Source organism: Podarcis erhardii (genome assembly GCF_964252035.2).
Source record: "Podarcis erhardii genome assembly, chromosome: 14".
Taxonomy (NCBI): domain Eukaryota; kingdom Metazoa; phylum Chordata; class Lepidosauria; order Squamata; family Lacertidae; genus Podarcis; species Podarcis erhardii.
Window position 1 is genome coordinate 30,351,773 of NC_138503.1, and position 21,905 is coordinate 30,373,677.

Here is a 21,905-nt window from a genome sequence, read left to right on the forward strand (position 1 = left end):
TTTGGCCACAAGTGCCTGAACTGTCTCTCCTTGCAGCTGGCCTGCTCGACAGAGGCTCCGAGAGGGCCAGGGAGTCCCTGGGATTGAAGTCCCGAGCAGGGCGTCAGTCGAAGTCACCGAGCGCCTGCCCCGGAGAAGGCAACCAGGAGACCCCCTCGGTTGCTCTCGGCCCCACACGCCCCTCCCTCGAAGGGGAGGCGTGGGGAGTCAGGGCACTCTGCAGATGCCCAGAGAGCAACTTTTCCTCCCCACGTGCGCCGGCAAGCTCTGGGGCTGCTGCCTCGCTCGCCTCCTCCCGTCGTGCCACCGCGGACGTCCCGGAGTTGGGGGCAGGCGGGGACTTCCCGTCTCCAAGCCGGGGGGCTCCGCTTTCCGGGTCTGGGGCGGCGGCGGCTGCTGCTGCTGCTTCTCCGCCTCCTCCTTTTGTGCCAGCCGCGCGCTCGCTGGCTCGTGTCGCGCACGGGAGGTGGCGAGCAGGGCGGAGGGGGGGGGGGGGCTCCGCTTCCTGGCAGCGACGGCGGCGCGCTTCGGAGGGAGCCAGGCGCGCAGCATGGACCTCCACCGCCGCCGCCGCCGCTGCTGCTGCTGCTGCTGCCGCCTCCGCTGCTCTCTCGTGGCGCTCCTGGCCCTGCTGGCCGCCGCAGGTAAGGCGCGGGCGAGGGGGGCGCGGGGTGGGCTGGGCGCTCCGTCGGGCACCGCGGGGCACCGCGGGCTCCTCTCCTGCCCTCCTCTGTCTCTCTCCGCGCAGGGCGCTCCGGAGGCTGCGAGCAACGCCTGGACGCCTCGGCCGCCCCCGAGGGGCCCCCCTGCTCGGATCTCCTCCCCAGACAGCGGCTCCCCGTCGAGGGGCAGGAGGCGGCGGCGGCGGCCCTGCCAGACCCGCTGCAGGTGGACTTCGAGGGGGTCGGCCGGGAAGGCGGGCGGCAGCGTCGGCGGCCCCGCGGGGACCAGCAAGGCGCCGGTAGGACCCCTCAGCCTGGCCTCGCCATCACCCCCTCCTCCGGTAAGGACCCCTTCCCTTTTTCTCCCTTCCCTCGAGAGGGCTCCAGAAGGTCGCCTGGCTGGCCATCGGTCTCGCTGTCCTTGGCATCGGGGAAGACCCCGCCCCGTCGGGTACTGTCTGCCGGGGGTGGACAAGGCTTAGGGCGCTCTCTGCACAAGCTCAGAGACCCGCTTCTCTCGGATGATGTTGTCAGCGCCCTCCAAAATCGGGCAACAGCCCTTCTTCGCTGGCTTAGGTGCTGGGCACCGCTGGGGCGGAAGGTCGCCCTCTGGGGGAGCCAAGTGGCCCCAGGCATGGGGCACCCCAAGAAGGCGTCTTGCTCGCCCAAGGACCACCCCCCCACTCCCCCACTTGTTACCTGCCTGAAACTGCCAGCACCGGGTATCCCAAGTGTGTGGTGGAGATTTGGTAGGTCTGAACCTGGGGCTGGTGTGGGGAGGGTGAATTTGGGAGTCACTGGTGCTGCAGGGCGCCCCCACCCCAATTTTGATCACTGAAGTGGCTTTTCTGTGCCCACCCCCCAGATGTGTCTGGACTCCATTTCCCATCATCATCCTTGACTTTTGGCTCTGCTGGTTTGGGGTGATGAGATCTCAGCATCATCTGGGAGCCACAGGGTAGCTCCCCACCCCCCTGCTTCATGGAAGATACACCTGGTCTTCCAACAGGGAACATTTTTGCGCACACACACCCCGTCATTAATAAATTACTGCTCATCATTTAGGAAGATTTACATGCCACACTTTTTTTTTTTTTAAACTAAACTGCTTACATACGTTCTGATGGCCATGTGCAGTACTGTAATTGTTTAATACATTCGAATGTTCATGGGGCCGAGAGGGCACCACAGGGGGTGCTGTAGCAACAGCAAAAAAACGGAAGGCAGAAAGTAGAAGGGGGTGCCAAATTTTAAAAAGAATATAAGAAAATAAAAAGAGCCTTCTGGATCAGGTCAGTGGCCCATCTAGTCCAGCATCCTGTTCTCATAGTGGCCTACCAGTGGGAAACACGTAGGCAGGACCCAAGCCCAAGAGTTCCCTTCCCTGCTCTGGTTTCCAGCAACTGGTATTCAGAAGCATAGCAGCCTCCAACTGTGGACAATGGAGTTCATAGCTTTAAAGCACCCGCAAGCACCATCCCCTTTAGATGGCCATGTGCATTTTTTCACTGGCTTCAAAATGTCCCACACTGCTCTTGCTGCATTTCGGGAAACCAGCTGCTCCTTCTGCTAAGCAGGGTGGGGTGGGGCCCGGACCTCTGCCCCCAAGCCTTACCCTGGCAGCACCCCCAAAGGATAATGCCTGGCTGTGAGGCCCCATGTTCTTCCTAATGTCTGCCATGTTCTGGAGGCTGGTTGTGGCTCCTTCGTGGGGCAGAAAGGAGCACTCTGCACATGGCTTTTCTTTCTCCCCCCTTGCTATCTTCCAGGAGGGGTCTGGTCTGCAGGGTGCTGCTCTGTCTACAGGTATCTGCACCTTTGCCGCCACCTGTCTCCTTGCTCGACTCCTATCTTCACTCCAGAAAGACATCGTCTCACCTTATGGTGCTGCGAGGATGTATCTGTGTGGGTGTGCAGTTAGCTGCAGGCAGGTCTTTTGGGGTTGGTGCTGGCTTTGTGCCAGAGCTGGGTATCTTTCTTAGAGCTGCATTCCTAGACTGAGTAGAATGGAAATATTATGCAAGAGGGAAAAAGCAACAGAACCACAGTAGGAAGCAGCTGCCTCTGTGGGATCCCAGCAGAGCCGTTGGGGTTCCCATCCATGGCTAACCTTCCTTCACAATCCCTAGATTAAATATGTCCATCTCATGCTTGCCTACCAACCCCAACGAAAACCTCTTGCTAGTGACCCAAACTCTCCTTTACCTTTGCTTAGGGTTTTCGTCGATGGAGGAACCAAGCTCTCACCCTTGACACATGGTTGTGTTTAGAAGAAAGCAATGCCAGACAAATTCATAGCACACTTATGTGGTCAACAGGCATCTAGTTGCTAATCTCTAGGTTGAGATGGGAGGAGGGCAGCGTGTTGTGACTCTGTTCTTTTGGAAGAGTGCAGCTAGGCATGTACCTTCCCCTCTGTAAGACAAAGTGTGGGGAACATTTTTGAGCCTGGGGGCCTTACGAGCAACCTTCTGGGGGCCACATGCCAGGTGTGGACAGAGTCGTGGGTCAAAGTGAGTGTGGCCAGAGGCAAAACAGCAGTTTCCACCGCCATTCTCCACTTTTCTACTTTCCAGCCACACAAAAGTCAGATATTTCTGCACAGCTCTTGTCTTCCATCCAGGCAAGCAAAGTGACATCATTACACTTCAAGGGCACTTGAGGAGATGGCAAGGCAGGTGAGGGCCAGATAGTCATGGAGGGCCGTATTCTGCCCCCCGTCTTCAGGACAAGAGACGCAGGGCTGATACAATACCCCTCTTTGATTGTTCAACCTTAGGTGGAGAGTAGGAGGGCAAAGGCTTCAAGGTTTCACTCAGCTCTTAATCAGCGAGGTCATGGGCAGCCTAGACTGGCCCGGTGGTCTGGCTGCCAACTTAATATACCGCAGGCTCTTACTGGCCTGGGCTTATCTCTCTCAGTCCATCTGTATGAGTGACATGCAGTGCTCTAAGGACAACCTGGCTGCTTGGGGGGGGGGGAGGAGGGAGGATTTTCCTTCCCCACTGGCAATCAGATGAGTAGTAGTCATTGTAAGCCTATCAGAGACTGATAACTATGGGGTGCATGATGCTCTGCCTGAATCCAGATGTTCGCTATGATGGATGACATCGCAGCTGTGTGTGTGGATGCAGGAAAGAGTAGTGGCACTTATCCTACAGTTGCTGATGCACACCCTTCCTCATTCCCTGGGGTCTCTGCCTTCTGCTTTGCCCCCACCCGTCAAGTCCTGTGTCTCAGATGTGAGCGTATGAATGCAGAGGATCCAGGAGTTCCTCGTACAGAACATGGATTTCTTCCACAGCAGACACGATGCCAGCCTCCTCCTCCGAACCAGCCGTGTCAGATAGCGGTCTGTGCCAGAGAAAGCTTGTTGCCTTGGCAACACAGAGAGAGTGATGCAGAATATCTGGGTGGGTTGTCTTGAGTGCCTGTTCTGGATTATTAGCTGGGCTTCTGTCGAATATTCTGCCACTGAGACGGCAGCTCTAGAGCCATTCTTACCCAATAGCTACGCTGTGGCCCCTGGGAGGCTGGGGGGAGATTTCTGCCCCACCCCATGTTTTTGCATAAGGTTTCGGTTCCCAAGTTTGTCTTGGGATTGAGAGCTGTGTAACTACGGTCCGGATGTGTGTGTGGTGTCCATGCGTGGTGCAGAAATCCGGTGAGAAGCAGGGCAGCTGCTCCACCCCCAAATCAGCAAAACCAGATCAAAAGTAAATCATTCATTCATTCTCCTTGTATGCTGCTTTTCCATGCTCAAAGCAGCTTACAACAAAGAAAAGAGGAGAGTATTTCAAAATCAAAGTGCAAAAATAATTTCCTAATAGCAACAAAACACCACAACAGTATAGAGAACACCAGACAAAAACAAAACAAAACACTTCAGTGCTATAAATATAGCAAGGTTGCATAAACAACTACAGTGGTACCTCGGGTTAAGAACTTAATTCATTCCGGAGGTCCATTCTTAACCTGAAACTGTTCTTAACCTGAAGCACCACTTTAGCTAATGGGGCCTCCTGCTGCTGCCGCGCCACCGGAGCACGATTTCTGTTCTTATCCTGAAGCAAAGTTCTTAACCCGAGGTACTATTTCTGGGTTAGCGGAGTCTGTAACCTGAAGCGTCTGTAACCCGAGGTACCACTGTACATCCAGCATCCAATTGCAAAAATAACAAGGGAGCTTTACAGTTGCACCGAGAGAGCTCTGTGTTTAAATGCATTTTTGGAACAGGAGGTTTGGGGGCTTTGGCTTATTCACCCTCCCGGGGCTGCCAGCGTGTAGCATCAGCGCAACACCACTGCCTGGTACCTCCCGGTGCTTTAACCTCCTTGCGTCTGGTTGAACAATGGGCACTTGCTGACATTTGCAGCTCAGATCCCGAAGACGCCTCTGCTTTTCTGCCTGTAGGGGTGGCAGTGAAGATGGTGCTACCCCTCGACTTCCCCCCAGGAAGCTCACTGCCTCTGCTTTCCCTCCACCCCACAGGGTCAGATTTCTCTGGGCTGCAGGACTCTCTACCTGTAGGGCAAAGCACCAGTAAGAAGCTGAAGACCCTCCTCCATGGCAGTGCTGAGCCCTCTGGCATCACCTGGCATCTTCCCTCATCCACTGATGCTGCTGTCCCCACTGTGTCGCACCCAGACTTGCAGACTGGATCTGCTGTCCTTGATGCCAGCCAAGAAGAAACATCAAGGAGGCCAACGGAGGTGGAAGAAAGCAGAGCAGCAGTTGCCACTGGGAGAGCCACTCAGTTCCCCACTCAAGAGAGCACATTGGGGGTTGGTGGGCTGCCCCAACCAAGTCCACGCCTCATCACAACCAAGCCTGTGACCTTCTCAGCGTTGCTTCCTGGGCCCATTTCCCCAAAGGATGCTGCAGGTCAAAATTCTTGGCCCTCTTCTCTTTTGGAAGAAACCTCCAGCCCTGGAGCTGGAGAGGAAGCCCCTGAGGTCTGGCAGTCCACCAGCCCCTCTCTGCTTCTGGCCTCCAAAGTGCAAGCTGCCACACAGACCCAGGCTGAGCCTCAGCACCCTTGGCCGGAGAGCCAGGGACCCCCAAGTGCTACGACGGGTGGGAATGAGACACGCAGCGTGGGCCCTACAGATGACCTGAAGATGCCCACCAGAGCCAGCAGCCTGAGGCCCCAGGAGACCCAGTCACCCACTGCAGAGACTCAGGAGACCCTTCTTCTGGCTTCCACTCCACAGCCAGTTGCGGCTGGTACTGGGGCAGCCCAGGAAGAGGATGTGGCAACCATCACAACACAAATATTGCCACAGGGCTGGAGCACAGCCCCGTCTGTGGTGGGTGCTGAGGGGCCAGGGGGCAGCACACCAGGCGTGGAGCCAGAAACCCGATCTCACGAGTCTTGGGGTGCCATGGGACCCTCTGATCCTGGCCCCACCCTGGCTCCACCCCCAACACCGCCGAGATCCAGGGCAGGGTTGGGTCACACGATGGAGACAACCCAGGGAGCCATAAGCGCAGGCAATTTTGTCCCCAGTGGAACAGCCCTGGTGCACAATTTCACAGAAGCCATGAGGGCAGCACAGCCTGTAGTGGATGCTCAGGCTACTTCTGCAGAATCCCCACATCGTACAGAGGTGGCTCCCCACTCATCCTCATCTTTCCACTTGGGGACAGCTTTGCCCCTGAGGTTGGCAGACTCTGCCACCCATCCTGCTTCTGCCAGCAACCTCCCTACTGGGTCCACATTGCTCACCTTGTCTGTGGGCCCGGGTGGTGTCATGGAAGAACCAAGAGCTTCCAGAGCAGGTGGGCATACCAGCACAGACGTGCCCATGTTTCAGAACGCCACAGACCCGCTCATGGCTGCGGAGATTGCCTCCAGCGGGGCTTCCACAGCCACAGAAGAGCCTGAATCTCAGAGCCCCTCGGAGCCTGGCAGTGCCTGGCCCACGAAAGGGGGCGATCCTGAACAGCCATCCTCACAGCCAAAGCAGCTTAATCCCAAGGGGGCTGCAGAAGAGGGCACCTTGCCCACCATGGTCCCCACTCCAATGGAGGTCTCTGTCAATTACAGAGAAAGAACAGGGGTGCCTAGTGATGCCAGGGAGGGCCCTCATAAAGCCACAACACTCCCCACCCAGCAGGCAACAAGAGAGGGGTCCCTTTGGCAAGCCACAGAGGCAGCAGAGCCCTTCACCAGCATCAGCAGCCTCCCAGGAAAGGATGCCCCCACTGGCTGGACTTTCAGCCCAACCAAAACCCCAGCGGGCTCTGAGGCTGCCTTGCTCACTACAGAGGGAGATGATGTGAGCACAGCTCCTTCGTTGAATCCAGAGCTTCACTCCCAAGCAGCCAATTCCTCCAGTTTGGGCTCTGGAACGGCTGTGCCCACAAGCAAGATAGGAGCCACTGGGACCATGCCTGTGACCCACCGGCTGTGGACCTCTCCAGGCAGGACAAGGAGCTGGGAATGGGGGAAGAGGCCCAGCGCCACAGCCGAAGGTGGCTCTATCAGGGAGATTGCCCGTTCTCCATTTAGTCTGGAGGGTCTTGTCCGAACAACAGCCACTCCAACAGGGAGCAGTGGGCACACACAGCCGCCTATGCCAGCTCCAGGACCAAAGAGCACTGCAAGGGAGGAACCTGTCGTTGCCAGCACCCGGCTCTCGCCAGCCACACCAGAGAAGTCCACAACGCAACTGGAGCCGGCCGTGCCCAGGGAAGGCCGCCCCAGAGCCCACCAGGTCTTTGTGGCAGAGAATCAGCTGCCCCGCCTGAAAGGTCAGTGGGGCACCTCTCTCTGCAAACCAAGGGAGGGAAGCAGAGCTGATCTGGGGGGCAAGGTTGGCAAGCTAGGAGGGGGTACTGTGGCAGGTGAGTTCCTTGTAAACCGAGGTTTAGTGGGGACTGGAAAGGACTGTCTGCGAAGGCGGTGGACTCTCATTCATTGGAGGTTTCTAAGCAGAGGTTGGTTGGCCATTTGACGGGGATTTCCCCCTCTCTGATTCCTGCATTGCAGGGGCCTGGACTAGGTGGCCCCTGGGGTCCCTTCCTACTCCACCTTTCTATGATTCTGTAGTGCTTGTTGGGTAAGGCTGAAGGCAGAGAGGTCACAAATAGCTGGAGTTAACTGTTTCTAGTTTCAACCCTTTCCTCTTCCCTGATGAGTTTTACAGAAGTGGGGAGGAGGAAGAGGACAGCCAGGGCTGCCCTCTGGATTGGTTGTTAAGTTAAAAGGCAGAAGGTAGTGGCTGGCAGAGGATTTTCCTGGGAAAATCCAGGCGTACGGCAGCTGTACCCATTTGCCCTAATGGACCAGCCATCCTCAGGTAGAATTTAACACACAGGAGGCCCCACCACCTTGCTGGAACTAAGCTGGTCTGGGTCTGAATGTAAAAACATAAGATGACTTCCTGGTCAGGCCAAACGGGACCCCACCTAGCACCGTGTTCTGACAATGGCTGACCCAGTGCCCATTGTGGGAAACCCACAAGCATGGGCATAACATGAAAACAAAACCTGTAAAAAATACTCAGTTTCTACACCCATTCTCCTGGTCCAGCTACAGCTGTGGCCATTGGCCTCTTTGAAGCAAGTTTTCTGTTGCAGAGACTCCTGGCTCTCCTTTTTAATGCTATAAGCCTGCAGCCTCTGTGCTCCCTACACTTGTGGGGCAGGTGGATCCACTCTCACCATCCTGCCATGCTGTGGCAGCTGACATCACTTGGGGCCCTGAAGGTGGTAATCGAATTGTAGACTCATACGTACAAAGCAGGAATTACTACTAAAGAATCTCTTCTCTCTTCTCTCTTTCTCTTTCTCTGTCCCTCCTTCCCTCACCCCCAACCTTGGGCTGAGGTGGGTCCTATTTTCCTTCTCCTCCCTTCCTGCAGCCACTCTCCTGCATATCCCTTGTGAGCTGGTCCTGGCCATGGAGTTTTCCAGAAGCTTCTGGAACCCTGACTCACTCGAGTACCAGGGCCTGGTGCTCAGCGTCAACGAAACGGTGGGTTAGCCGTGTTTGTTTACCCAGGACTTGGGTGGGATTTTATCTGGGTTGCCCAAGGTCCTAGAGCCTAAAGGCCACATTCCCTGCTGGTCAACCTTCCCAGGGCCACATGGCCATGGGGGCGAGGCGGGACTAGGGGCAAAAGTTGGCAGGGCTGCAAATGCAAATCTGGCCTTTGAACACTCGGCTAGTTTCTATGCACCCTTCCCTCTCATCTTCATCCAGGCAAGCAAGAGACATGATTAGAGTACAAGGAAATCATTCCACTCGGGCAGAAGCACTCAAGGAGGGCGTGAAGCATGGGCCAATGAGGGGTGTGGCCTGGGGAAATGGGTGGGGCCTGATGATAGTTCCAAGGGCCAGGTGAAGAGGACTGGAGGGCCACATTTCATCTCCAGGCCTGAGGTTCTCCAGCCCCTCCTAGAGTTTATTATTTTGAACTGGTGATGTTTCATTGTTTTAATGCCTGAGGGATTTAAAAAAATAAACCGTGTCTGTTTTGTTGCAGGTGTTATAATTTAATTGTATTTAATGCATGATTTATTTCATGTTAGCAAACCCCCCTGGGATCTGTTTTGGTGAAGGGTTGGGATGGAAGCTCCATAAATCAATGACTAATTGATTACCCTTCCTTCCCCTTCCCCCTTTCTCTCTCTAAGGTCACACCTCTCTTCGATTCCCTGCCGGGATTTCAGCGACTGGAAGTGAAGGCAATCCGGTATCTATCCATCCATCCATCCATCCATCCATCCATCCATCCATCCATCTCTCTCTTTGGGTTTTCTTGTCTGCCGTATCCCAGGGCTTAGGGAGGGCAAGATAACTGACACCATTGTGTAGCAGGTGAAAATGCAAAAGTTGAAAATTGTCCTGGGTGGCTCCTTGGAAAGCAGATGACATCAGGAAGGCCTTGATGACTCTGAGGAATCTCTGAGGGTGCAGGAGGTGGGCAGGGAAGAAGGCAACTTACTGGCTAGCTCCATCTGATGGCAGAGTTGGATCACCAGGAGAGGCTGGTTGCAGGAAGGCCTTTAAAAACGTGCGGAACTCAAGCAATTTCCTAAAGTATTTGGTGCATTCATGAGTCACATTTCCAAACCTGTCCCTGCAAAATAATTTCGCTTATGGGTGATGACTAGACCCTGAAACTTCCTGTGTTAGGAATGGTAGTACAGTGGTACCTCGGGTTAAGTACTTAATTCGTTCCAGAGGTCCATACTTAACCTGAAACTATTCTCAACCTGAAGCACCACTTTAGCTAATGGGGCCTCCTGCTGCCGCCGCACCGCTGGAGCACAATTTCTGTTCTCATCCTGAAGCAAAGTTCTTAACCCAAGCTACTATTTCTGGGTTAGCGGAGTCTGTAACCTGAAGTGCATGTAACCTGAGGTGCCACTGTGTGTGTGTGTGTGTGTGATCTCAGGACTCAGATGGGGCTGCCTCTGCAGCCACCTTCTGTGTATTACATGGGACTAGATGGTCCTTGGAATACCCTTCCACCTCTGCAATTCTACCATTCTCTTATTCTCTCTGCAGGCCCGGGAGTGTGGTGGTAGCATTTGATGCCCTCTTCCTGGTAGCGGCTCCCGGCTTGTGGGCTGCTCTGAATCGCTCATCCCTCTCGGAGCGCTTGCGGCCGGGGCTCTGGGTTGGCAATGCCCGGGTGCTGCAGAGCACGACACTGGGTAAGCTTTCGCTGACGGGCAATTTGCCCATTTCCCAAACCCAGCCGACATCAGTTGCCCAGGAGATGCCGCTGGGGACAGAACCTGCACACCTGCAAAGCAGCGGCTCTCCCACTGAGCAATGGCTCCCTCCCCACAAGTTTCTAGTCCTCAAGATTTTAAACCAAGTGGCTGCTTTCCATAGACACATCAGAAGCTAGCTGCCTTTTACCAGTGGTCCCACCTAGCTCTATGCTGACTGGCAGTGTCTTTCCAGGGTTCTCGGGCGGAGTCTCTCCCAGCCCTACCTGGTGACAAAACTTGGAGCCTTCTGCATGCCAAGCAGGGGCTCTGCCACTGAGCTGTTACCTGTTCCTACAGAGCGGCACCTGGACCTCTGCTCCGTTCTCTTCGCCTGCCAAGCTGGCTACGAGTGCGTCTCCACCGGAGAAGACGGGAGTGCCATCTGCACCTCCGCTTGCCACCGCGACTACTGCAAAAACGAGGGCATCTGCACCCATGCCGTCAACCACACGCCTGTCTGCCAGTGAGTGTCACAGCGCACAGGCCTTGCGCTCAGTCCCTCTGCTCCTGCACACACGTCTCTGCCTTCAAGGCCTCTGTCTGATGGTTTCCCCCTTGCATTCCCCAGGTGTCCCGTGGGCAGTGACTTCTGGTTCCTGGGGGTGCGCTGCGATTACAAGGTGACCCAGCAGGGCTTGCTGGGGGTTGCCTGTGGCCTCTTGCTGAGTCTGGTGGTGGTTGGAGCTGCCATTGCCGGCCTGGTGATCCGCCGGGTTCGTATGCTGCTGCTGGAGGCCAGAGCGGATCAGACCAAGAGCAGGTGAGACCCTGCCCCTTCTCCTCCCTTCCTGAACTCCACGTAGGTGGAAGGAAGAGAGAGAAACTGGGGCACTGCTCCCATTGGTTTCCTGCCTTCCCTGCCAGTTTAATCCATGCACTGCCTTGACAGTGGCACTGACTACCTTGAACAGGGCTGGTTTAAGCATGGAGCTAAATAAGCATCAAGGGAAGGGGTTTAGGGTTAGACATTTTCCATAGCTGGATTTTTGACAATAAACGGTCACAAATTGCTCAGCTGAGCATTCGTTTTCTCAGTTCAAGTACAGTGGATCCTTGGGTTATGTTACCTTCGGATAACGTAACTGTTTGGGTTGTGAACGCAGCAAACCTGGACGTGTATACTTCCGGGTTTCGTCACATGCGCAGAAGCGCTCTATCGCGCCACGTGCGTGCGCAGAAGCAGCGCCTCATGTTGCGGACTTTTCGGGGTACATACAGACCGCCAGAATGAATTAGGTTCCTATCCAGAGGGTCCACTTATTAAAAATCCCAAAAGAGCAACTGTGCAACAAGGCAGGCTTGATGTCTTATCTCTACTAAGTACAGAAGTGGACGCGTTAAGGTAAGATTAGTTTTGAGGATCCGATCCATGCAATTAAAAAAAGTAGGAGAAAACTTTTCAACTATGAAGTATACAAAGATAAACATTATTTTCCATCCTTATTGTAGGTTTTCTTTCATTTCAATAAATAAAATTTTATTTTATGGTTTGTTATTGTTTATATTTTGAATTGAATTTTGTATTTTGAATCGAATATATATATATAGGGGCACCCAAATCTTGTTAAGTGGTTAGGGCATCTAAAGACCTTAATCTGGCCCTGACCTTGGAAGGACTTTCCTTCATCAAAGGTTTTTAAGCAGAGGTTGGGTGGCCACCTGTCCAGGCTTCTTTAGCTGTGATTCCTGCATTGCAGGGGGTTGGGCTAGATGACCCTTAGAGGCCCCTTCCAGCTCTGCAATTCTATGATGTCTTCCCCCCTATTCATGACATTCCTCATTAACCTCTTCTCTTAGAAAGGGCACCCACAGGGGCGGTTTGCAGTGCTGAGTCTCTGCTGCTTCCCTTTTTCTGGGCCTTGTTGGGCTCACAGGACTGTCCACTTATTGCTCTTTCCTTATTATTATTTATTAGATTAGTATACCACCCTTCACCCATAGATCTCAGGGCTCTTGTCTTTTTCCATCTAGTGTGGGGCTGTGGGTGGGTGGGAAATGGGACGGGGGCTGCTAGGCTGAGCTGAGGGGTCTATTTCCTCCCGCCAGGTCTGCTTTCAAGGGAAAAGCAAACAGCCAGCAGCTTCTGGCTGAACTCCAAGGGAAATCCGGGGGTGGGGTGTGAAGGGGTAGAGAGTGTGTAACTGAGCTTTGTGTTGAGAGAGAGACAGGGCAGTGGCGTAGCGTGGGGGTGCAGGGGGGGCCGGCCGCACTGGACGCAACATCTGGGGGTTAGGGCTAGGGGGCGCAAATCCACGGGTTAGGGGGCGCAAATCCACAGGTTAGGGGGCGCAAATTACTTGCCTTGCCCCGGGTGCTGACAACCCACGCTACGCCACTGAGACAGGGGGGTGGATTCGTTTCAGCCTGAGCTCTTTAGCACTCCAGGCTTGAATCACTGGCTACAGGCTCTGAGCATATGCAGAGTGTAATCCCCTTTCTAGGCTCTGAGCATATGCAGAGTACAGTCCCCTCTCTATGCTCTGAGCATATGCAGAGTGCAATCTCACTCCTAGAATGAAAAGATTGGGCAGAAGGTCTCACTGTGGGCATCTTGCCTAACCCCCATAAACATCCTCTCACCCACTTTGACCTGCAGAACTGGCACTGTTACAGGTGTCACATAATACCTGTTCCACATTTGTAAGAAATAGATATTTTAGTGTGGCGGCACCTACGGTCTGGAACTCCCAGACTCTTGACATCAGGCAGGGACCTTCATTGTACAGTGGTACCTTGGGTTAAGTACTTAATTCGTTCCGGAGGTCTGTTCTTAACCTGAAACTGTTCTGAACCTGAGGTACCACTTTAGCTAATGGGGCCTCCCGCTGCTGCAGCGCCACCAGAACACAATTTCTGTTCTTATCCTGAAGCAAAGTTCTTAACCTGAGGTAATATTTCTGGGTTAGTGGCGTCTGTAACCTGAAGCGTACGTAACCTGAGGTACCACTGTACTCTTTTCTGTGCCTGCTGTTAGAGGCATTTTTGTTTAGACAACCCTGCTCAGGCTTTTAGAATGATGGTGTGTATATTGGCCATTTTAATTTTCATGAATGTTTTAATTTCTTTTACTAATAATTTCTTTTTCTAAACTGCTATGAGGTTTCCTACCATCCACCAGCATATAATTTTTAATTACCAAGGACTTCCCAACAACATGCTACTTCAGCATGTTTTGTTTTTGCTTTTTTAAATAATTGTATTTACAGTATGAGGATTTTAGATTAATTTCTATTACATGGGGGGTTGGACTAGATGACCCTCGGGGATCCCAACTCTACGATTCTATGACTCATAGCAACATAAGGGATCATAAACTCTTGACCCCTCCAGCTACCGCCGCTTCTGCCGCCTTGACGATGTCTCGGCCCACTACTGGTCGGAGCCTTGGCTGGCCTCAGCAGTCTCCTTGGACAACCCGGCCTTCAGCAACTCGGAAGAACTGCTGCACTTGCAGATCCTGGACACAGCCTGCTGCAGCTGCCAGGACGACTGCATGGGCCCCGACGGCTACTGCAAGCAGCCGCAGGATGCCCCCTGCATCGGGGCCGCAGGCCGGCCGAGGTAACCGTCACTGCAGCCATGGTGGGTGGTGTAAAGGGTGGTGCATGAAGGGTTCTGGTGAAAAGGGGGGTCAAGGACTGCAGCTGTAATGGCACAAGGGCATACAGTGTTTAGTTTCAAGTTTCTAAGTGATGGGACACCTGCTTGGCATGCAGAACATCCCAGGGTTAATCCCCAGCGGCATCTGCAGGTAGGGCTGGGAGAGACCGCACACACCTTTCTTCTGGATGCTCCTCACCTTCGTGCAAAGATGGGGGTGGGTGGGGGACTCAGTTGCAACAGGAAAATAAAGATGTGCTTTGCTTTGACTGGTTCCTACCTCCATCCATTCTTCTCTGACCGATAATGGACTCTGAATCCCTTGATGGAGAGTTGGGCTGTAAAAGCAAACGCCCATTTTTTAAATATACCAGCTTGAAACCCCAAAGAGCCGCTCTCAAGTCAGTGAAGGAGACTGTAGGTGGGCCAGCGGTCTGACCAGATCAAGACAACTTCCTCTGTGTTTGGCAATTGTAAATTCATCCTCCTGTTTTTTAAAAGATGAGCTGCATAAACAACCTTCATTTGCCCTCTGTACATATAGACTAACACATGCAAAGGACTTCCATTGCTTAGCGACTTCCCACCCCCCAGCAAGCAAATCATGCTTGATCCCCAGCAGCAGGCAACAGCCCAGCAGGGTGGAGAGCAGGCTGGGCAGGGAGGTGGGAACTCCCCAAGGAAAGGACAGGCTGAGCCCAGAGGACTGACCTTCAATTGTCACAGCTAACCTCCTGGCTGGCCTGAGGCCAAGCAGCTGGCATAAACTTTCCACTTATGCTGGTTTGTTTGGTGCTAAAGGGAAAAAACTTCCCCAAACATAAAGGCCTCTAATAGTGCCATGGAAAGAGGAACTCAGGAAAAGTTTGATAACTGGTAGCAGAAATGCAGAGATAAGCCCCCACACTGCTAGACTGCAGCCTTGTGCTCCAATTTCTTGGCTGCTTTTCCCAAGGCAGCATCTGGCTTTCAGCTTCCTCCCTTCAGCTTGCTCTCCCCAGCCCCTCCTCCTCCAACCTCAAATCTTGGAATGCAAGCATTGATCTAACCATGGATCTTCCTTCTGCTGGGTGGGGGTAGATGCTTGGTGGGGAGATAGGGCTCAAGAGGGGAAACTAGGAGAAGAGGTTTTAACCATTCAGGGTCAAAGTCACATGCCCAACTATCTCATCGATTAGAGTTGGGTCAGATGCCTGAATCCCAATATTTTATTACTGCTAAGTGGAGAAGGGTTTAAAGATAAGCCCAGCTGCTGGATGAGGCCAAAGGGGTGCCACCAGGGGCCCATCCCTTCCAGCATCCTGTTCTCACAGTGGCCAACCAGATGCCCCAATGGGAAATCCATTAAGCAGGACCCCAGCACAAGAGCCCCCTCCCCTCTTGTGGCTTCCAGCAACTGGTATTCATTATTCAGAAGCAGACCACCTCAAATATCCTTCCTGAGAATGCATCATAGCAGTAGCTCCTTATCAACAGAGAGACACTGGGCTGCATCCAATAGTTGCAGCACAACTACTTGTGCTACTTCCCCTTTTCCAAAAGCTCTGGTGAACCCTGGAGTGGGTGGAAAGCCAGTGGAAGAACCGCATTGGCATTTGACAAAATCTACAACTCTTTCTCCCTGAACCACCACCGTACTTGTTCCTGGTGCGCTTTAAATCACTTTTAAGTAGGATGTGGCAAAATGCTGGCCTTACTTTCATTCCTCGGGGAAAGTCATGGGCTTCCAAGGAAGAGAGTTGGGTGTTCCACATTTTAATGTGTGTTTCCTTGCATCTAATGCCCCAGTACAGTCTAGCATGTGTAGATAAGGCTTCCTCCCATTTTGCATCTTGGACATCTTCCTTCCAATCTTTTTAGTGCTCATTACAACCATTGGGATGTGAGCTCCAACAGCATGAACGACCCTATGATAGACTCCGGGAAGGCCAGTGAAGTCTCCGTCTCCAGCTGGCCCATGGAACCTATTCAGTGGAGCCCTTGCCCTGCTCTGCACAACCCCTCCAGGGAGCAAGTGGTGAGTGAGGCCCAGGGCAGGGGGAAAGCAGGTACACTTCCCTGGGCTGTGGGTCTCTAGTTTGGAGAGGTGGCGCTTTGGCATGGAAGCGCACAGGGTAGTTTGGCACAGAACTCTGATGAAACACAACTATTCGTTTCCATATTGCAAAACAAACAAACAAAAACCCTTATTTGCATGTTATGATGAATCTCCAAGGGGGCCAGAGGGTATAAGATATAAATTTGCTCATGTAACTTGATTATGGTGGAGACTACGAGAAGAGACTTTTGCTCAAGGTCACTCCATCAGTTTGGCAACAACCAGTAAGTTGTCTGGCTGCTCACCCATAAAGCAATAGTCCTACATTGTGGCATCTGCTCATTGGCCCTAGAAAACGAAAACGGGCCTTCTCTGCAGTGGCTCCCCATCTCTGGAATGCTTGTCTGGTGCCTTCATTATACACCTTTAGGCGCCAGGCGAAAACGTTCCTTTTTAACCAGGCCTTTGATCTGATTTACATCCTATGCCCTTTTAAAATGTGCTGGTTGTTTTTTGGGGGGGGCTATTGGGTTGTTGTTTTTATTTTAATTATGTATTTTGTGGTTTTATATCTTTATTTTATTCTGTGAAACACCCTGAGACCCCTCCCCAAAGTGTAAAGTGGTATATAAATTCAATAAATAATATTAGAAATCAGCAGGAAGGGGAGAGAGGGGTTGGGCCCTTTCAGCCAAATTTGCCCCCTGCGGCATTCCCAGTACAAAACAATCCCTGGAGCCCCACTGTCTCTCCTTTCCGCAGCACAAAGCCCAGAGGCCTCACTCTTACTGCGAGGGAATGGAGCTGGTCAACCTGGAGAGAAGCTGGACAGCCTGAATCCTTCCAGTCAGACACAGGACGTGTCAACGTGCTCGAAACCAACCTTTTAATTTCTACCTGACCAGCTCAGAGATTGAGGTGGCTTTGAACCCTGCGAACAGTGCAAGCCCATCAAGGCAGGTGGCTGATGTCAGTTTTCAATGCAAAGGCTTGAGGAGGCTCAACCATCAAGTAAACTAGCCTTACTGGTTTCGTGTTGGATTTTTTATTTTTATTTTTACGAGTAGTTACTCTTGGGAGGAACAGCACAGCACTGGAATCCAACACTGGGACAAGACTGAGCAGTTAGTTCCTATTTGGACGCAGGAGTTAGTTCCTATTTGGAGACAGGAATCTCCTTGACAGAAAAAGCTGGACAAGTAACTGGATTAAAGGGCGAGGAGGAAGAGCAGTTACTGTTTCGTTTTGTGCAAGTTGCTGTAATGGAGGTATTAAACGCCAGAGTTTAAAAAACCAAACCAAAACCCAGCATTTTTTCCCCACATGCTCCTCAATTTCTAAGTGTCCTGTCAAGATGGGAGCTGGCCCTAAAAGGAAACACACAAATACTAAACCCTTGTTAACCTAGCATAATCTAGCAAATCTGCCTGTGCACCAATAGCAGAGGGTCCAGGGGGAAGAGAGGAGACACACGGACAAACAATACAAATCACGAATGAGACCGTTCCATGGTAAGCAGCCAAAAAATGTCATGATTTATTAATATCTGGAGAAACTTCATAATTAGAACACAACCCAAACTGTACATTTTACAATCACACTCTATTTGTAAACAGTTAAAAAGCCACTGGCGACTTTTGCATCTTCAGACACAACAGTTAGAATCAAGGCAATGAAATGAGAGCGTCTTTCAGCACAGTTAAAAAAATTGGTTTCTTTTCTTTTTTTTATCCTTGTTTAGTCTTTCATCCTCCAACTAAACAAGCTTCAGGTAATAACACCATTTGTGGCAAAAGAGAAGATGATTTTAACACTTTCACAAGAAAAGTATTTGCAGGAACTTTTAAAACATTTAAAATTTATACAACAAAATTCTGTAAGCCCAAGTTCTTGGTTACAGTCTGCATAGTTACTTCAGCTTTAAGGTTAAACACTGAACACAGTCACGAGAGCAGGAAGAAGGGCCACACCAAAGGGGGAGGGAGGGGGAGGAAGAAAAGAACAAGGGGGCCGGCTTTACAAAAATTGGGGGGAAACTAGAGATGAAGAGCCAAGCACCCCTCTCCCACCCCACACTATTAAAAAGACAGCATTGGAAAGCACAGCATGTCGAACTCCAGCGATTTGAAGCAATTTTTGGCAGAAGAAGGTTTACAGAGCAAGTAGTAATCAGTGCTAAAAGTTATTTTCCTATAAGAAACTACAAGGAGTTTTACGTAGGGACCTTGGTTTTTCCTGAGAGCCATGCTCTTAGATTTAGGAGGTGGGAATAGAAAAAACACAAATGGAACATGGCCAAACACTGCTCGTTATTCCCAGAGATAGAAAGCATCTTTTAACATCCACAATTTTTTTTTTGTTTTTAAAAAATATTTAAGTGATGGTCGAGTAAACATTGTTTCTCAAAAGAAAAAGAAAAAAAAGGAAAATAAAAGATTTCTGTAAACAAGGCAGCACCCCAACACAGGAGCCCCCCCCCAAAATAAAACAAAAACAAAAATACCAAACGCCTATTGAAAGTGCAGGACCCCCTGCCCAGACAAGCAGGCCGGGTTGCCAGTCATAGCTGTGCGTGCAGTTTCAGAAACTGCAGAGCTCCATTCTTTAGTTTAATTCCACATGAACAAACAGGTGCAAGGCTTTTCCGCTTGGCATCCTAGGTACCAGTCTCATCATTCGATTGTTGGGCGCTGGAGGGCCGCCACGTGGCGGCTGGGTGGGCAGGCAGGCGTCAAGGCATAGTGGGGCACAGCCTGGTCCAAAGCAAGGAGCATCCTTCTGTCTGTCCTCCAGGAAGCGCCACCCGTGAGCTGCTGCTGCTGCTGCTGCTGCCCCCACCTTGACGATTGTGGGGCAGGGAGAAGGACAGAGTCTGTGCAAAGCCTAAGAAAGCTCAAACTCCATCATCAGCAAGTTGCAAAAATAGTAAGAATGATGATGACAATGATGATGAATCCACAAAGCAAAAAATAAAAATAATAAAATAAAATAAAAAAGCGATGGAACACATGAAAAGCAAGCTGATTCTACGTAGTTTTGTTTTTTCTTTAAACTATGTATAGCACTATATCCTGGAAGTGTAAAATCTATAACTTTTTCACATTATAATTATTGGCCTGCACAATTCAAGTATTCAAACTGGGATGTTTTGGGCTAAAACAAAGGGGGCGGGGAAGAGGGGAGGAAATGTGCGCACGAAGTAACCGTTTCCACAGGTGACCCCTGGAGGCTGCAAGTGGGGAGGGTGGGTTGGCGGGGAGGGATGGGGGGAGGGGGAGTCCAAATTTAGTGCTGCTTTGAGGTCACAGTTTTGTTCACTGAAAGAAGAAGAGGTGGCTACATGGACTCCCCTCCGGCCCCCAGGTGGTCAACGGAGAGGAAAGCATTGAGGGGGGACGGGCTGCTCAGCCCTCCCCTGGTGTCGTTGCTGCCCAGGGAACCCCAGAGGCTTGTGGAATAGTTAGGGCTCCCCCAGAGGGATGTGCCGTGGAGGTCTCCGCTGCCCGTTCCTGAAAGCCCAGCACCATTCCAGTGGCTGTTTAGGTCGTTGCGGTTGGAAAATGCGTGGGAGCCATCGAGGCGCCCCAGGCGGGTCTGACTTGTGCCCACAGACTGCCAGGCAGGGGAGGGGGAGAGAGACTGGCCTTGTGCAAAGAAGCGGCTGATCTCCTCTTCACTGGCAAAATCAGCAAGGATCGTAGTGTTCCCGAGGACACACCTGTCCGGAAAGAGGCCCAGAAATGGGTTGAGGCGGGCACAAGCCCTCGAAAGCAGGCTGCATCTTCTCTTCCCCGACTCATCCTCCACTACTCCAGCCCACCTGCCTTCCTCGCGCACAGAGATTGCAGCAGGCATCCCTGTTCCCACTATTCAGGCTCTGGCTTGCGCCAGTCAGGCCCTTCTGAGGCAGGAGAGTGGTAGAACACCTGCTCTGCATGCAAAAGGCCCCTGGTTCAAACACTGCCCCCCATGTCATCTGCAGGTAAGGCTGGGAAAAGACCCCCTTGCCTGAAACCCCAGAGAACCCCTGCTAGCCAGAGTAGACCATACAGAGCTAGATGGAACCAAGGGTCTGACTCAGTATAAGGCAGCTTCCAGTTAAGACCAGCCCTTAATTCAGAAACATGAGGACTAGCATCTTATTTTTCAGGGGAAGCAGCGTAGCTCAGGGACAGGGCAGAAGGTCCCAGGTTCAGCCCCCCAGGTCATTTCTAGGGAGAGCTGGGGGGGGGAGACTCCCTTGTCTGAAAAGAGAGCCACTGCTGCCAGCCAGTGTGGGGACAATGCAGAGTTCGATGGACCAGTGGTGTGACACAGCCCAAGGCAGGTTCTGGTGTTTCTAGGAGATCAGTTCTATCTGCAGCCCTCAGACTACCCTGTGCTCAAAACAATTTTAAGAGTTTTGTCTTTTAAATCATGCCCTGCCCTCCATCACTCATAGCAAATGCATCTCCAGCAGTGTATCTAAAACAGAGTCGATCCTAAGGATGAACATTTCTTATGGGAAACGTCTGTGCCCTGTTCAGTGAGGGGCATCGTAAGGGACCACCCGCTTACACAGAAGTGTGCCAGCTAGACGCTGCTGCTCTCAGCTTCCCGAGGACCCAATCCTTGCCTTCTGCACACCGCACCCACCCAACCCCAATGCAGCAGGACAGAAAAGCACCTCCCCATTTCCTCCCTCCCAGGCTTCTGGCCATACTTACATGTGGAGAGATTTTTGTGCCTTCACCACCTCTTCTTTTGAACTGTAGCGGACCAATGCATTGCCGTGGGGCAGGTTCAGGTGGAATGTGATCAGCGGCCCGTGCTGCATGCACAGTGTCCGCAGGGTGGAGCCATCAATCTGGATAGGGCGGGGGGGGGGGAGAGGCACACACACATCACTCACTGTCTCTACCTGCCTGAGACCTCAGGGCAAGGGGAACAGGGCCCAAACCTCCCTGCAGGCTCCTGGCACAAGGCCAAGCTGTGCCCTCACTCACCTGAGGTGTGAGGTTCTTCAGGACAAGACAGTTGGTTATTCTCCCTGAGCTGCTCTCACCCCAGCTTGAACCTGCCGGAAGCAAGAGAAAAATGGCACTGCCGTCGTGGAAAAAGGTGACTGCAGGTCCCACATGGGAAAGCCAGGTTTTTTTAAAAGGTCCTCTGCCCCACCCGGTAAAGGGCCAGATTTCACCCCATAGCGAATGAGGCCGAAGGCTTCTATTTCGTGTGTGGGAATCAAACCAGCCACTCTAGAGCAACAGTGACTTTGCAACAGAAGGATAACTGTGGTACAGAGCTCATTGACCGTGGCCTCAGGCTGCCATGTTCCCAGCCACCAGTCAGTTCAGAAGGCTGGCGCTGGAGATGCTGCAAGAAGCAAGGAGATTTGAGAGAGGACAGAGTGCAGGGAGGGTCTGAACTTCAGGCCCTGTTTCAGCTCCTGATTGATGGCCCATGATCCTAATTTCCAGGGGCCCCCTCGCCACCATCTTGGGTTGCCCTTCTGGCAGGCAATGCTACCAGCCGTGACAAGGCAGCTCTCCCGCAGCTTCAAGAACCGAAAGCAAGGAAAGGTGTTCTTTCTCCTTCCGCAGACCCCACCCTCCTCTCTTTCTCACTCCTGTAGGCAAAAAGCCAGCCTGGCCAAAGGCAACCCAGACCCTCACCAGGGGTATATCTGGCATCGGAATTGCTCCAGCTGCCCCCGAGCCGCGCAGAGTTCTCCCACGAGGACAGAGGCAGCTTCTGCCCAGTCAGTCCGGGCGGTGGGCGCGAGGGAGCGGTGATGCTCTTGGGTGGCAAAGGAACCTTCCACAGCTCGTGAGCCAGAGAGGTGTTGTTAATGGAAGCAGGAGACCACGTTGATTTGGAGTCACTGTTTCTGG

At 52.5% G+C, this 21,905-nt stretch overlaps 2 protein-coding genes across 3 annotated transcripts in view; one reads left to right on the forward strand and one right to left on the reverse strand.

The window, feature by feature from the left end:
• Positions 1–31: 31 nt before the first annotated feature.
• LOC309329651 (uncharacterized protein) lies at positions 32–18,509 on the forward strand. The gene is made up of 11 exons (XM_081840628.1): positions 32–644; positions 749–1,003; positions 5,154–7,418; positions 8,531–8,643; positions 9,306–9,364; positions 10,183–10,331; positions 10,692–10,857; positions 10,963–11,154; positions 13,725–13,955; positions 15,855–16,011; positions 16,795–18,509. The coding sequence occupies exons 1-11, from the start codon at positions 224–226 to the stop codon at positions 16,867–16,869; spliced, it is 4,083 nt and encodes a 1,360-aa protein (XP_081696754.1). The 5' UTR covers positions 32–223; the 3' UTR covers positions 16,870–18,509.
• TNRC6A (trinucleotide repeat containing adaptor 6A) overlaps positions 17,537–21,905 on the reverse strand; it is a 38,754-nt gene continuing 34,385 nt past the window's right edge. For both annotated transcript variants that reach the window (XM_081840605.1, XM_081840604.1), the window contains 4 exons: positions 21,687–21,905; positions 21,018–21,088; positions 20,739–20,878; positions 17,537–19,750 (listed from right to left, as the gene is read on the reverse strand). In XM_081840605.1, coding sequence (XP_081696731.1) covers positions 19,369–19,750; positions 20,739–20,878; positions 21,018–21,088; positions 21,687–21,905 — 812 coding nt within the window. In that variant the 3' untranslated portion in view covers positions 17,537–19,368. The remainder of the gene's footprint in view (positions 19,751–20,738; positions 20,879–21,017; positions 21,089–21,686) is intronic.